Source organism: Portunus trituberculatus, chromosome 39 (genome assembly GCF_017591435.1).
Source record: "Portunus trituberculatus isolate SZX2019 chromosome 39, ASM1759143v1, whole genome shotgun sequence".
NCBI classification, from domain to species: domain Eukaryota; kingdom Metazoa; phylum Arthropoda; class Malacostraca; order Decapoda; family Portunidae; genus Portunus; species Portunus trituberculatus.
In genome coordinates this window covers 2,434,161-2,451,560 of record NC_059293.1, presented here as the reverse complement: position 1 = coordinate 2,451,560, position 17,400 = coordinate 2,434,161, and the positions used below count along the sequence as shown (strand labels likewise).

Sequence of the window (17,400 nt, the reverse complement as noted above, 5' to 3'; positions counted from 1 at the left end):
TTCCATTACCAGTGGTTTGTCAAAAGCAGTCTCCTTTGTGAATACCTTCCGAAAGCATCCATTCATAGCCTCTGCCATTTCCTGGGATCTTCACTGCATACTCCATTTACTTCTAAACTTTCAATACTTTCTCTATTTTTGATGTTGTTGTTCACATGTCTGTAAAAAGCCTTGGTTGGTCTTTACATTTATCAATTATATCCTTTTCTTGTTTCTTTCTTTCTTCTCTTCTAATCAACACATATTCATTTCTTGCTCTTTTGTAACTTTCCACTGCTTAATCCGTCTTTTCCTTCTCCACCTCTTCCATGCATCCTCTTTTCTTGTTCTAGCCTTTTCACATCTATCGTTAAACCAGTCCTGCTTTCCAACTTCTCTATGTTGTCTTATTGGTACAAATTTTTGTGTGTGTGTGTGTGTGTGTGTGTGTGTTACCTAATTGTATTTACCTAATTGTAACATACGGAAAAGAGCTATGCTCGTGTTGTCCTGTCTCCATATCTACTAATGTCCAGCTTTTCTTAAAATCATGAATATTCCTTCGTTGACCACTTCCACGTCTAAACTATTCCATGCTTCCACCCTTCTATGAGGAAGCTATATTTTTCACATCTCTCCTATAAGTGGCCATTTTAGTTTTTCCCATGCCCTCTCGACATTCTTTCATTCCACATACACAGATCTTCCCTATCCATTTTTCCATGCCAATCATCACTCTGTATATTGCTATCAGGTCTCCCCTTTCTCTTCTGTTTTCCAGGGTCGGAAGTTGCATTCTGTTCAGTCTGTCTTCATAAGTCAGGCACCATTTTTTTTGCAGCCCTCTGTACTTTCTCTAGTTTCCTTATGTGTTTCTTTAAGTTCAGCCCACTGTATTGTTGCATATTCAAGCCTCGGTCTTATCATTGCAGTAATTATTTTCTTCATCATTTCTTCAAATATCTGACGCCACTCTTATGTTCCTCAATAAGTTCAATACTTCTCCAATTATTTTGTTTATATGTCTCTCTGGCGATAGGTCATTGGTAATTGTCACCCCAAGGTCTTTTTCTTCATGACTGGTTTTATGTCTTCATTTCCTATCTTGTACATACTCCTGATTCTTCTTTCACTCTTGCCAAACTCTAATTTCTTGCATTTTGTCGTGTTGAACTCCATTTGCCATGTACAGCTCCATTTCCATATTCTGTCCAAGTCTTCCTGGAGTAGTTCGCAATCTTTGTCACATCTCACTTTTCTTAACAATTTTGCATCGTCTGCAAATAGGCTCACATAACTGGACACCCCATCCACCATGTCATTTATGTAGACCGCGAACATTACTGGTGCCAACACTGATCCCTGTGGAACTCCACTCTCCACGTGTGTGTGTGTGTGTGTGTCATTCACCACCATCTCTTCACCCAGCAGTACGGATCACTTCTCATCCATCTTCATAGGACTGAGACCACAACACACTCCACACAAAGCAAGGCATAACCCTCTAATTACATCCCGTGCCTATTTACTGCTAGGTGAACACCACACATTAAGAGGCTTGCCCATTTCCTCAGCTTTCTGGGACTCAAACCTGGACCCTCTCATTTGAGTCACTCTAATACTACACTTTCTGTGTTTGTGTGTATTTACCTAGTTGTTTTTACACCTCTTTACGCTCATGTGGCCCCGTCTCCATATCTGCACTTATCCAATCTCACTTTAAAAGTGTGTGTGTGTGTGTGTGTGTGTGTGTGTGTGTGTGTGTGTGTGTGTGTGTGTGTTTACCTAATTGTATTTACCTAATTGTAACATACGGAAAAGAGCTATGCTCGTGTTGTCCCGTCTCCATATCTATTAATGTCCAGCTTTTTCTTAAAATCATGAATATTCCTTGCGTTGACCACTTCCACGTCTAAACTATTCCATGCTTCCACCCTTCTATGAGGGAAGCTATATTTTTTCACATCTCTCCTATAAGTGGCCATTTTAGTTTTTCCCATGCCCTCTCGACATTCTTCCATTCCACATACACAGATCTTCCCTATCCATTTTTCCATGCCAATCATCACTCTGTATATTGCTATCAGGTCTCCCCTTTCTCTTCTGTTTTCCAGGGTTGGAAGTTGCATTCTTTTCAGTCTGTCTTCATAAGTCAAATCTCTTAAGTCAGGCACCATTTTGTTGCAGCCCTCTGTACTTTCTCTAGTTTCCTTATGTGTTTCTTTAAGTTCGAGCCCACTGTATTGTTGCATATTCAAGCCTCGGTCTTATCATTGCAGTAATTATTTTCTTCATCATTTCTTCATCTAGATATCTGAACGCCACTCTTATGTTCCTCAATAAGTTCAATACTTCTCCAATTATTTTGTTTATATGTCTCTCTGGCGATAGGTCATTGGTAATTGTCACCCCAAGGTCTTTTTCTTCATGACTGGTTTTATGTCTTCATTTCCTATCTTGTACATACTCCTGATTCTTCTTTCACTCTTGCCAAACTCTATTTTCTTGCATTTTGTCGTGTTGAACTCCATTTGCCATGTACAGCTCCATTTCCATATTCTGTCCAAGTCTTCCTGGAGTAGTTCGCAATCTTTGTCACATCTCACTTTTCTTAACAATTTTGCATCGTCTGCAAATAGGCTCACATAACTGGACACCCCATCCACCATGTCATTTATGTAGACTGCGAACATTACTGGTGCCAACACTGATCCCTGTGGAACTCCACTCTCCACCAATCCCCATTCTGATGGTCTGTCCTTAATTATTGTTCTCATTTCTCTTCCTACCAAAAGTCTTCCATCCATTTTAGTAAACTGCCATGCACTCCTCCTACCATTTCAAGTTTCCAGATCAGTCTCTGGTGTGGTACCTTATCAAAGGCCTTTTTTAAATCCAGATATATTCCATCAGCCCAACCATCTCTTTCCTGTATTACATCTATCACCCTCGAATAGTAACATATCAGGTTTGTCGTGCATGAACGCCCTTTCTAAAACCAAATTGACACTCACAAAGTATGTCATTTTTCTCCAAGAAGTCTGTCCATCTATTCTTCACCACCCTCTCACACATCTTAGCTACCACACTTGTAAGTGACACTGGTCTATAGTTCAATGGGTCTCTCTTGTTACCTGATTTATAGATTGGGACAATGTTAGCTCTTTTCCAGTCTTGGGGCACTACACCTTCCCTTAATGAGGCATCAATTACTTCACAAACTTTTTCTGCCAGTTGCTCCTGCATTCTCTTAAAATCCATCCTGATACCCCATCAGGTCCCACAGCTTTTCTCACTTCTAAACTCCCCATCATGTTCTTGATCTCCTCCACAGTTACTTGAAACTCCTTCATAATCCCTTTCTGTTCCATTACCAGTGGTTTGTCAAAAGCAGTCTCCTTTGTGAATACCTTCCGAAAGCATCCATTCATAGCCTCTGCCATTTCCTGGGATCTTCACTGCATACTCCATTTACTTCTAAACTTTCAATACTTTCTCTATTTTTGATGTTGTTGTTCACATGTCTGTAAAAAGCCTTGGTTGGTCTTTACATTTATCAATTATATCCTTTTCTTGTTTCTTTCTTTCTTCTCTTCTAATCAACACATATTCATTTCTTGCTCTTTTGTAACTTTCCCACTGCTTAATCCGTCTTTTCCTTCTCCACCTCTTCCATGCATCCTCTTTTCTTGTTCTAGCCTTTTCACATCTATCGTTAAACCAGTCCTGCTTTCCAACTTCTCTATGTTGTCTTATTGGTACAAATTTTTCTCACCTTCTTTGTATATTTTTATAAATTCCTTCCACTTTTCATTTGCTCCTTAGCACTCTTGAATTTCATCCAATTTGTCTCTTGAAAGAATTTCTTTAGGTTTCCAAAATCTGTCTTGGCATAATTCCATCTTCCCACTTTATATTCTTCATTTCTTCTAGATTTCTCTTCATCTATCACCTTGAACTCCAAAACTGCATGATCACTCTTTGCTAAAGGGCACTCCACCCTCATCTCCTCAATGACCATTGGCTCTGTACTAAAGACCAAGTCCAGTCTTGACGATGCTCCCTCTCCTCCAAACCTAGTATCTTCTTTGACCCACTGAGTTAACACATTTTCCATTGCCAGTGTCAATAGTGTATTTCCCATGTTGTCTCTGATCCTTCCATTGACCAGTCCTCCCAACACACCTCTTTACAATTAAAATCTCCCATCATTATAGTTCGTTCACAGCCACCCAACATTTCTTCCAGACATGTTCCTGTATCACTTATCATTTCTTCATATTCCTGTACTGACCATGCATTTGTCTTAGGTGGTACGTACACCACTATGTAGTGCCTCTTTTTCCTTCATTAGTTTCTGCTCTGATCTTTAGCACTTCTGCCTTTCCCATACCTTCTTTCACTTGATCCACCTTTATATCTTTTTAACCAGCAACATCACTCCTCCTCCCATCTTACCTACTCTATTTCTTTTCCAAACATTATATTTCCTTCTCCAACCATCATCAGGTCTTCTCCTCTCTCAGTTTTGTTTCAGTAAGACCCACAATATCTGGGTTCTTGTCCCTCAAGTAATCGTTGAGTTCTAAAATCCCGATATCACTCCATTTATGTTGGAATACATTACATTCGCTCATATGTAAGTTTCTTTAGTCCTTTCTTGCTGTACTTTTCTGGGTTATGAACCACTTCCTCAGTCTCATATCCAAGATTCTCCAGAAAAACTCTTTCTTCTCCTCTTCTGTCCTCTCTTCATTTTTTTCAAAGCCTCCTTTCTCAACTCATTTAACATTTCTCTTTCCTTTTCACCGAGATCTCTTCTCAACCAAATCTTCCTTGTTGTTTCCTGCTGGGCTAGCCTCCATGACTTCTCCACCAATTCATCTACATCCTTTTGTGACTTAAGTTTGATTCTTATTGGCCTCATACCTTCTCTTGTGAACTTTCCAATTCTATGGAAGTCCTCTATTTCTTGTACTAGGTCTTTTCCTCCTCCTGCACCACATTAATGATATTATTTATCACCTTTTTATGTTTTCTCTCTCTCCATTTTACTCGGTGTCTTATCCTCCTCCACACCAAATATCACCACATCTCTTTTTGTCTACAGTTTCCCTCACCAATGTCTCATTTGATTTAATAACCTTCACCACTTTCTCAGCAATCTTCTCTTCTATGATCTGTTGATCTATAATTTCAGCAAGGCCCAAAGTTTTCTCCCCAGACTCTTTGATTTCCTTTTCCAGACTTGCAACTTTGTAATTTACCTCCTTTCTTTCCACTTCCTGACTTTTTTTCCATTCAGCCTGCTTCTCCATCACTTTTCCTAGAGATTCTCCACATTTTTCGCAATTCACTTTAATTAGCTTAACTTCCTCTTTCAGTGCTTCATTTTCCTTCTTCATATCGGCACACTCTTTCATTACATTGTCATAACTCGTTTCCAGGCCCCATACTTTTCAAACAGTTTTCAATTTTACCTTCCAACTCCAGAATTTTCTTCACATAAGCGCTCTTCTCCATTATTCCTTGAAATCCTGTGAAGTCTGATTCATCTTTCGAGTTCACGGCCGCCATGTTGCGCAGATGTAAACAAACCAGCTGATGGCTCAAACGCAGGCTACAGTTTATATTCACCTTCCCTGGACATTATTTTGCTAATCAACAGTTAACATGACTATATGGAGACGGGACAAACATTACCAGCTCCTTTCCCACCTTGGTTACTCTTAGGCAATGGTAACTGTAGAATTAGAGATGATTGCTCTGGAGCTCAGCGACCACATCCGCCATCGACGATGTCCCGTGTGTGTGTGTGTGTGTGTGTGTGTGTGTGTGTGTGTGTGTGTGTGTGTGTGTGTGTGTGTGTGTGTGTGTGTATTTACCTAGTTGCAGTTTTACAGAGCCTGGACTGTTACGCTCATCCAATTTTTCTTTAAAACTATGCACACTCATTGCTGACGCCACTTCTTCACTCAAATTGTTCCATGTCTCAACACATCTTTGCGGGAATTTTTATTTTTTTTATTTATTTATTTTTTTTATATCTTTGACATCTTCCCTTCCTCAGCTTTTTACTATGCGATCCTGTGCTTCGAATGTCATATTCTTCCTCTCAGGATCAGTTTCTCATTATCCACTTGGTCCATTCCGTTGATCAATTTATAAACTTGTATCAGGTCTCCTTTTCTTTTTTCTTTACAGCTGAAATCTCCTACTAATATCACTTTTCTCCTTTCTTTAACGATTCTCATTAGACTCCTTATTGTGTCATCTATTATGTCTTTATATTCTTGATTGGTCCATGAATTTGTTTTTGGTGGCACATATGTTACAATGATTGTTATCTCTTTTTTATTAATATGCATTTTAATATACAATACTTCTGCTTTTCCTTCCCCACATTCCATTTCATTTATCACTATCTCTTTCCTTAACATAATCATGACTCCTCCTCCTCCTTTACCCACTCTGTCTCTTCTCCATACATTATACCTATTATCCAAGTCTATTTTGAGTGTGTGTGTGTGTGTGTTTCACTGTTTGATCTGCTGCAGTCTCTGACGAGACAGCCAGACGTTACCCTCAACGAGCTCAGACCTCATTATTTCCGATCTTCGGATAGGACTGAGACCAGGCACACACCACACACCGGGACAACAAGGTCACAACTACTCGATTTACATCCTTTACCTACTCACTGTTAGGTGAACACTCTACGTGAAAGGGAGACACCCAAATATCTCCACCGGCCGGGGAATCGAACCCGGTCCTCTGGTTTTATGCCAGCGCTCTAACCACTGAGCTACCGGGCGTGTGTGTGTGTGTGTGTGTGTGTGTGTGTGTGTGTGTGTATTTACCTATTTACCAATTTGTGTATTACAGGGCCCGAGCTAAGCTCTCTGTGTCCTGTCTCCTTGTCTACTCCTGTCATATCTCTCTTTGATCTGATTGACACACACCGCGTCAACGACATCACTGTTCAGTTTATTCCACTTATCAATACTACGATGCGGGAAACTGTATTTTCTCACGTCATCTAGACAGATGTCTTACTATTTTTTTCCATGTCCTCGGAGATGATTACTTGTGGTCACCTTTATCAATTCTCTGTCCAATATGTCAATCTTGTTCACCAATTTATACATAGTTATCATGTCACCCCTTGTTCTCTCTTTTAATGTGGTCAGCCCCAGCTCCCTTGAATCCTGGTACAGTAAGTCCTCGTTTTACACTAGTTCAGTATACGATAAATTCGCAGATATGATAATTGACAATTACTACCATTTTTTCAATTTACGATAAAAAATTGCTTTTACGATATTTGAAATTCCCGCCGCCTGTGATTGTGGCGCTGCACTACAACCAAGTCAGACCAACAACAAACCAGTCACTTTCACGCCACCACGATGAATAACAGTGAGACTGTGCTCAGTGATTTACTTTCATTATTCTCTGCATTTAAGACCAATTCCTGTCCAAAATGTCACCACCAATTTTATCTTGATGAAGAGTTTAAGGTTCAGCCAGGAAAAGTTTGTTCAAGCTTGATTGTAGTCAAGAGAAAAGAACATGACTCTCGTCAGCTATCCTTCCCTGAATTTACCACAGTTGTAACTGTTTTGAGGAATGCTTCATGTTAAGGAGGCAGCAGCTAATGCTTCAAGCCTGCATGTAAAATTGCTTTTCTTAAAATTTGGATAGACAGCCAAACACGCCAGCATGCCCCACTCATTGAGCTTCATTTCAGAAAAGGCCTTGTCTATTATTGAAACCTTGAAGGTTGAGATGGATGTTTGTTTACTTTTTTCGATTGACTTTCATACTGAGCTGAAACGTAATCCTATCTAATACATGTTAAAACGGGTTTGGTTTACAATAGCTTTTTGAAGATCGCATTTCTAGTGTAAAACGAGGACTTACTGTAACATGCTTGTTGCCAGCCTCTGTACCCTTTCCAACTTTTTCACATTTTTCTTCATGTATGGTGTGTGTGTGTGTGTATTCTACTGTGTATTTACCTAGTTGTAGTTTTACAGGGCCTGGGCTTTATGCTCGTGTGGCCCCGTCTCCATATCTACACTTATCCAATCTTACTTTAAAAGTGTGCACACTCGTTGCAGACACTACTTCTTCATCTAAACTGTTCCACGTCTCAATACATCTCTGTGAGAAACTATATTTTTTAATATCTCTCAGACATCTTCCTTTTCTCAGCTTTTTACTATGCGATCTTGTGCTTCGGATGTCATATTCTTCTCTCAGGATCAGTTTCTCATTATCCACTTGGTCCATTCCGTTGATCAATTTATAAACTTGTATGAGGTCTCCTCTCTCCCTTCTTTGTTCCAAGGTTGGTAGATCCATAGTCTCTCCTCATATGTCATCCCTTCAAATTCTGGAACCATTCTTGTAGCTATTCTTTGTAGCCTCTCAATTTCTTTATGTGTTTCTTTTATGAGGGGTCCACACTACTCCTGCATATTCCAATCTGGGTCTTATTATAGTACTTATCAATTTCTTCATCATTTCCTTGTCCATGTAGTGAAATGCTACTCCAATATTCCTTAGCAAATTATATGTTTCTAAAAATTCTATCGATATGGCTTACTGGTTGATTGTTTTCTTCCATCGTTACTCCTACGTCCTTTTCCTTTTTAACTTTTTCCAGTTCTACTCCATCTTCCATCTTATAGATTCCCACAGGTCGTCTTTCACTCTTTCCCATTTCCATGACATGGCTTTTGTTCACATTGAATTCCATTTCCCACTTCTTACTCCATTCCCAGATCTTATTTAGGTCTTCTTGCAGTATTTCACAATCCTCCTTTTGCTTCATAACTGCACAATTTCGTATCGTCCGCAAACAGATTTATGTAGCTGTTCACTCCTTCTGGCATGTCGTTAATATAAATGAGGAAAAGTATTGGTGCCAATACTGACCCTGTGGCACTCCGCTTTCTACTGCTCTCCACTTGGACTTCATATCTTTAACTACTGTCCTTATTTCTCTCCCTCAAATAATTTTCTATCCATCTCAATGTGCTTCCTTTTAAGCCACCCTTCTCCTCTAACTTCCATAGTAATCTTGCATGTGGCACTTTGTCAAACGCCTTTTTTAAATCCAAATAAATGCAGTCAACCCATCCCTCTCTCTCTTGTACTCTATCAACTATTCTAGAATAGAAACTCAATAAATTAGTTACACAAGACTGTCCTTTTCTAAAACCAAATTGGCTATTTGATATTAATTTGTTGTCTTCAAGGAACTCGATCCATTGTTTCTTTATTATTCTTTCACACATCTTGCATATTACACTAGTTAGTGATACCGGTCTGTAATTTAAAGGTTCTTCCTTCCTTCCGCTCTTATATATGGGAACCACCTCAGCTCTTTTCCATTCTACTGGTACTGTTCCATTTTCTATTGAGCATTTTATGATGTTGTATATAGGACTTGCTAGTTCTTCCTACATTCTTTCAGTATTCTGCCTGAGACTTCATCCGGTCCCATTGCCTTCTCTTCATCCAGTTCCTTCATTAACTCTTTTATTTCAAGCTTGGTTACTTTAATCTCTTTCATATAGATTGTCTCTCTATTACCCTGTGGCCTCTCAAATTTCGATTCCTTAGTAAAGACCTCCTGAATTTTTTATTTAATAGTTCTGCCATACTTTTGGGTCTTCCACCATCCCGTTCTCTCCTTTTAACCTTTCTATTGTTTCTTTTTGCCTAATTTTTCCATTTATGAATCTATAGAACAATTTTGGTTGCTCCTTACATTTTTCGACAATGTCTTTTTCGAAGTTCTTTTCCTCTTCCTTCCTCACCTTAACATATTCATTTCTTGCTGCTTTGAAGTTTTCCTTATTTGCTGGATTCTATTTCTCCTCCACCTTTTCCATGCTCCATCTCTTTTCTCCTTTGCCTTGCACACTTGCATTAAACCAATCTTTCTTTCCTTCTTCTTTAGGTCTATATTTTGGGACATATTCCTGACTCCTGTTTTGTATATTTCCAAAAATAAGTTATATTTGTCTTGCATTGTCTCTGAGTTTTCCATCTCCTCCCAGTCTACGTTTTTAAAATAGTTCTTGAGATTCTCAATATCAGCCTTTCTGTAATTTAATCGGTCTCCTTTGTATGAATCGTCTCTATCTTCCTTTCCTCTTCTATATCTATTTCTAATATTGCATGGTCACTCTTTCCCAATGGGCACTTATATCTTATATCATCATTCATTTGTATATCCCTTGTAAAAACTAGGTCCAATCTCGCCTGGCTCGTCGTTCCTCTGAATCTTGTGCATTCCTTTACTCTCTGGTCCATCATATTGTCTATCATTAGGTTCAGGAATCTTTCTCCCCAGGCTTCTTCCCCCATACCACTTTCATAATTTTCCCAGTCCACTTCTTTACAGTTGAAATCTCCTACTAATATAACTTTTCTCCTTTCTTTAACGATTCTCATTAGACTCCTTATTGTGTCATCTATCATGTCTTTATATTCTTGAATCTATCATGTCATTATATTCTTGATTGGTCCATGAATTTGTATTTGGTGGCACATATGTTACAATGATTGTTATCTCTTTTTTATTAATATGCATCTTAATATACGATACTTCTGCTTTTCCTTCCCCACATTCCATTTTATTTATCACTATCTCTTTCCTTAACAATCATGACTCCTCCTCCTCCTTTACCCACTCTGTCTCTTCTCCATACATTATATCTATTGTCCAAGTCTATTTTGATTGCCTTATTTAGTTTTGTTTTAGCAAGGCATACAATATCTGGATTTTCTTTCCTTATGTAATCTCTTAATTCTATCTAATTTACTTGATAAAACCCCGTTTATGTTCGTATATATCATTTTTAGTCTTTTGCCTTTATCATTTTTAGTTAAACTTGTTCCACTTTTTTCTCTTCCTTCTCGTTTATATACCATTTCCTTATCCTGTCTCCTAGAATTCGTGTGTGTGTGTGAGAGAGTGTGTGTGTGTAAATATCAATACAGATGGACACTGGATTACTGAAGAATGTATGTAACAGACATGTTTTTTTTTTTTTTTTTTTTTCATTAGGAGAGAAATGATATTTTTTATCAGAAATTCAAAAGTTACAGCTCGACCCTATAAGTATGTAACACACTTTTTTTTTTTTTTTTTTTTTTTTACATTAGAAGGGAAATTATATTTTTGATCAGAAATTCAAAAATTACAGCTCGGGCCTATACTGTACATCAGTACAGTAATACTCCGCTTAACAAACGTTCGTTTCACGAATTTCTTGTTTAACATACTATATAAAGTTAGACCAAAAATCCGCATAACGTACAACCACATCAGTTTTAGCGAATTTTCTGGGTTTGAATTTGCCGGAGGAGGGACGACGCAGCAGCTTGAGATTGTCTGGCTCCCCGCCTCTGTCTCTAGCGCTCCTGGAGCTGGATCCAAGATTCTTTAACAACGTCAGAGCAACCTCTTGCAGCGAAATGGCATCCATGAACGCTTGGAGGGACAGTGACAAGGTTGCTTTCAGGTTGCTCTGAGGTTGTTGGGAACACCACCTCTGGAGGTGGTGTTACTATCTTATATGCATTTATGTTCACAAAACAACATTTCTATTAGCTTTTTACAAACCTTGCCCCAAGAAAGGATTGTTTTTTAATGTATAAAGTGAAATCTTACATGGAATACCAAAAAATAAAGCAGAGAAGAGATGAGCCACGGATGAAGCAGGAGGCTCACGGCCACTCGGCCGCTTCTGCTTCTTCTTGTGACCCTTTTGCTTGTGTGTTACTTTCATCATGATGTTTATGTTTTCACTCCTCTCTTGCCTGCTATAATGGATATCATATCTTAGTATTCATATACGCTCATGCCACGAAGATAACCTTGACTCCGTGGCACTGAGTGATAGTGAATTACTAATGAAATACCGCGGTATTTCACTAATAATTCACTGTCACTCAGTGCCACAGAGTCAAGATTATGCTCGTGGCATGAGCGTATATGGATACTAAGATATGATATCCATTATAGCAGGCAAGAGGAGGAACAAACTCACGAGGAAAGACAACACACAGGCTAAAAGGCTCACAAGAAGAAGAAGCGGCCAAGTTGCAGCGAGTCTCCCGCTTCATCTGTGGTTCATCTCATCTCTGCTTTATTTTTTGGTATTCCATAAGATTTCACTATGCAACAAAATAATCCTTTCTTGAAATTGTAAAAAATAAAATGTTGTTTTGGTATATCTTGAAATGTGAGAGAATTTGTCTCCACTAACTTCCAATGACTCATATGACATCATAAAGTAGTGGTACACCGGTGTTAATATGCTGCCAAGTGTGTGTGTATATATATATATATATATATATATATATATATATATATATATATATATATATATATATATATATATATATGTATATATATATATATATATATATATATATATATATATATATATATATATATATATATATATATATATATATATATATATATATATATATATATATATATATATATATATATATATATATATATACAGGCAACCCCGTTTAACGAAGGGGTTACGTTCCTAAAAAACACTTCGTTAAGCGATACTTTGTTAAGCGAACCGATTATAACAAGTATAACCCTTGAGAGTAAGCAAAGAGAGAGTGCATCATAGTACAGTAAAAGGTTTAATGAAAGTAAAAATTATGAAGTTAAACATTTAGGTAGTTTAATTTAAGTCATTATAATGTACACTAATGTATGTATGTACATAACTTTATAATGTTGATGATCTTAACTTTATGAAGGGAGGGAGAGTGAAACGGGAAATACACTAACCGGCAACCTGTGGAATGTAAACAAAGTGCGCATCATGGTACTGCATACAAAACTTATGTACCACATTTCCACAAGGCTTTCCATTTTATCCATTGTAGAGTCACAAGTTCTGGTGGTTCTTTTAGCTTGCAAGGAAGATGAGGTCTCACTAGCCTTCTTAATAGAGTATCTTGACTTGAAAATAGTAGAAATGGAGTCAAGATGGTGGGAAGCAATGTTATTAGTTTTCTGGCCTCTCTCTTGTCTGTGAATAATACCCAGCTTCACTTCGAGAGTAAGACACTTCCTGGTCTTCTTAGGAACGTTAGGCCACATTGCAGGGTGTTTTGGTGGTGACGCTGTTATGTTTTGACTGGGCAGTGAGTGGTGCGTGTGATCTTGATCTTGATGCTACAGGTGACACAGAATTTCTTCTGAGTCAGGCCTTTGTATCGGCAGAGCCTGTGTTGTCCACGAGAGGCTTGATCTTGATCTTTATTCTATAGGTGTCTCAGGATTTCTCCTGAGGCAGGCCTTAGTACCAGCAGCTCCTGATGTATTCAAAAGCCTGTCAGCTTGCATGATACAGTGGGGCTTTCAAATTTGGAAAAAAATTACCTGGATAAGACTTCGTTAAAGCGAGTTTGGCGTTCGTTAAACGAGCAGATGGTATTAAAATGAAACCTTCGTTATAGCGAAATTTCGTTGTGTGAACCTTCGTTAAACGGGGGTTGCCTGTATATATATTACAGTAAAGTCCAAGGTTACGTCGGTCTCGAGTTATGTCAAACTCGTAGTTACGTCAGTCTACTATAAGGCAATTTAAGATTAAAAAAATTGAAAATTTATAAACCTTAAAGCACGGGATTTATTGTTATTGTTGGCTGCCAGGCGTTGGTTACCTGCCACACCGCCCGCCTCATGCTTGAATACAATAACACCCTGCCTCACTTCCACCACACCGTCGCCCCTGGCAAGAGTGTTATCCTACTTCTGCGTTTACTGACTCAAGTTCTTAGTATCTTGCTCAATGGCACCAAAGAGAAAACTCCTTAGTGACAGTAGTGATGCTAAGAAAAGGAAAACCATTACGCTACAAGAAAAAGAGTACATAATTAAAAGACATGAGAAGGGAGGCAGCAGCTGTGTGTGAGGGAGTGAAGAAGAAAATGGGAAGCTCGTTACCATGACAACGAGGAGGTTGATGACCTTGAGGGCTCGCGCACCCATCACAACAATAACAACTCCAGAGCCTTCGCCTGGGCCACACGACACTCACAGCTCACTTGCACCGTTTGCGCCTGTCTGCTGATCCCTATTGCCCTTTCCTATTGCATTTCCTGCTCCGCTGCCCACGCTTCTACTCCCACCGCACTGCACTACGCTCCCAGCTGTCCACCCTGGGCGTCACAACATTCGACCTGCCCACCCTCCTGGCGGCCTCAGGCGTCCACCCCTCTCGGCAACCTGCAGTCCTTCGTGTTCGTGGCCCTAATCAACAACAAAAACCAGCTTGTGTTTCATATTCCTACATAGTTGTAAATAATATAACAATATAACCTTTAACTTACCTGAATGACCATAAACAATGATTGGTTGAAAACTCGACAATATGCTTTGAAATGTACGGAAACTCGAGTTACGTACAAAATCAACTTACGTCATGTTTCAGGAACGTAACTCTGACGTAAACCGAGACCTTACTGTATATATATATATATATATATATATATATATATATATATATATATATATATATATATATATATATATATCATTTAACCCATGTGGTATATTGGGGACCAGCCCAGAATGCATCCCCCCCCTATTTCCATTATTTCCTATGGGAAAATTACGTCCGCTTAACGAATTTTCACTCTACAAACAGCTTTGACACCTCCTATCCTGTTCATTAAGTGGAGTATTACTGTAATGCATCTTATTTATATATATATATATATATATATATATATATATATATATATATATATATATATATATATATATATATATATATATATATATTAATTTTTTTATCATCCAGGGTGGTTAACCTGACAGTCATAAGGTAGTAAAGGCTTGCCGGAGATGTGAATTTTCAATCATAAGTCGCCTATAAAGTTGATTGGTTAAGATGAAAACTGTAGCTGCCGTGTTGGAATTTGTGGCATGTGCTGATTTATTTTGGGATTGATTATTTTGCACTAGTTTTTTCTACTGTATACTTTGTATCACAGGAACTGACAGAGTACTAGGCAGATGTCTGGTGGATGGTAAGACTTACTTGGTTTTGTCCTTCGCTTCACCTGCATCCACAATCTTCTGCCGGTATGCCTTTTCCTTGCCGAGACGATCCAGCAGAGGCTCCATCCTGTTGATCATCTTGTTCACTCGCACAAACAGTCGACCGGCAGCTTTACTCACACGGAGTTGCTTCTTGTCTATTTTAGCTTGTGTAAGGGCCTGGTAGAGCAATTATAATATGTAATTAGAATTATTTTACCAAACAGGAGTTGCATAATACCAAAGAAAAATAAGTTATATAACAAATGTTGTATTTGGACAAAAAGAATAATTGCATTAACTTGTCCGCTGCGGCACTATTTTTCAAAACATGTACCGCCAGTGTGGCGGGCTTGAGCAATTTTTATTATTGTGGAAATGGAATCCTTGTGGTCCAAAACAAAAGAAAAATGGGTTCTAAGTACCTGTTGTATAGGTAAAGTTTTGCGCTATAAGCCAAAACGTGTCTGAGCCACTGTGGTGAGCGGTAAATACCAGATGATGTTGCCATATTGGTCACCATTTGTGTTTTACTTTGTCTACTGCATGTATATAATGTTTTAGTACCTCACATTGTCAAGGCATGTTCGTAATGATTATATGCGAATGCAAAAGTAATAAAAAACAATAAGATAAATGACCACATGACAGTCATACTCTCTCTCTCTCTCTCAGAATAGTATGAGCGATAGCATATATAGTGAGGTAGATAAGTGATGTGTTGTCACAGATGAGTGACATGAGTGCTGTGAAACAGATGAGTGAAATGAGTCTTGTGTGTTGTGAGTTACTGTAAATGACTGACATGAGATAAGCCTCGTCCAAGGTTCAGGGATGACTCTCTCAAAATTTGAGAGCTCGGTAACACATTGGGAATATTCTACAAATATTTTTATTTGCCGACGCATAATGTGTGTCGTCTGCAGTCTTCGGAATTTTTTTTACCAACGACAGCGTGTCGTTGTCCGCAGTGGACGGGTTAAACTAGAGTTGAAACAAGACTGGAGGGAGCTGTCAAGGAGCAAAGAAAGATGGCAGCTGAACTGTGAAGAGTGGTGCTAACAAAGACAGTAGGACACTGAAACAATAGCACAGCCGAAGCAACGTCAAAGAGGTAAATCAGGACTAGCAATGGTAAGAGAATGATGAAACATGACTTTGGGGAAGTTCAATTTTTATACAAAAGTCATTGTTGAAACAATAACTGCCGAGATGCAGCACACATTGTGTCTTCTTTTACCTGTTTAATCCTACATGTGATCAACTGTACATAACACAAAATGGCAAGAAGTTTCCTACGTTATCTCATCTTTGAAATACGGTATTGGATTTTTTCAGTATATTTGTTGAGAGTCAACTGAACAATAAGGTCACCTTTCTGAAGTCCTCAATGTCCTCCTGGTAGTCTGCCAACTCGCTCTTCAGCTCGGCCATCTCCTGTTCTTCAATGATCAGCTTCCTTTTCTCTACACCCAAATTCTCAATGGCTTCTTCTACATCTCTCAGGTCCTCACTGGTAAGCTGTAAATCAAATATCAATTAAGTTGGGAATGTAAGATTTGAACATCTGGTTGACATGCATGGAGTGGCTGGGATAAATGAAAATGAAGAAAGAATGATTAAGTTGTTTATGAAGAAAGAGTGATAAGAATAACAAAGTTACACATTAAACAGATGGTGATTGAAAATACCTTGTTTTGGAAAGACATTTGTGATTATATTTAGGTGTGAGGCTGATCACTATAAAGTGAAGGCAGGAGTAGCATTCCTTCTCTGTCAGGGACAAGGAACTGTAAGTGGAGTGAATGAGTAGGAACATTCAAGTAGGGTGCTTGGTCTTGGCAACCCTCCTGGCTACAGTCTTGGTTTTATAAATATGCATGCATGAGACCCAAGTTGATATTTGTTTATTAGACAATGATAGATTGTGTAGTCATGCTCAGAAATAAAGGATGAAGAAGAAGAGTTCCTAAAAGTCTTATGAAGATGAAGCAGGAGGTCTTAATAGAAGAAAGTGACTTGAAAGAAAATGGAGCATGAGTGAGTGGTGGTGGTGATCACTCTTCACACTCACATTATGAAGCAGTAGTGAGCCAGTCTTACCATTGCCTGTTCTGTGGAGACTGCAGGTTCTGGGGAAGGCTTTGGCATCTCTTCAGAAAGAACCTCAGCTTTATCCTTGAGCGTGGGAGCTTTGTCAATCAGCTCTTCAGCCTTCGCTTCCTGCTTTAGAAAATAAAAAATACAAAGAGAATTACCACAAATACCTATTAAAATAAGCTCATCTTACAGATCCCTTTAGCATTTCTCATAAT

The 17,400-nt window shown here is 38.6% G+C and overlaps 1 protein-coding gene across 3 annotated transcripts in view; it reads right to left on the bottom strand.

Annotated features, from left to right (window-relative positions):
- Positions 1-17,400, bottom strand: part of LOC123515445 (mitochondrial proton/calcium exchanger protein-like) — a 127,910-nt gene that overhangs the window by 11,037 nt on the left and 99,473 nt on the right. For 2 of the 3 annotated variants that reach the window (XM_045274010.1, XM_045274012.1), the window contains exons 9-11: positions 17,189-17,311; positions 16,460-16,606; positions 15,087-15,265 (exon numbers count right to left, since the gene is read on the bottom strand). In XM_045274010.1, the coding sequence (XP_045129945.1) occupies positions 15,087-15,265; positions 16,460-16,606; positions 17,189-17,311 (449 nt within the window). The remainder of the gene's footprint in view (positions 1-15,086; positions 15,266-16,459; positions 16,607-17,188; positions 17,312-17,400) is intronic. The other variant, XM_045274011.1, reaches the window with a different exon arrangement.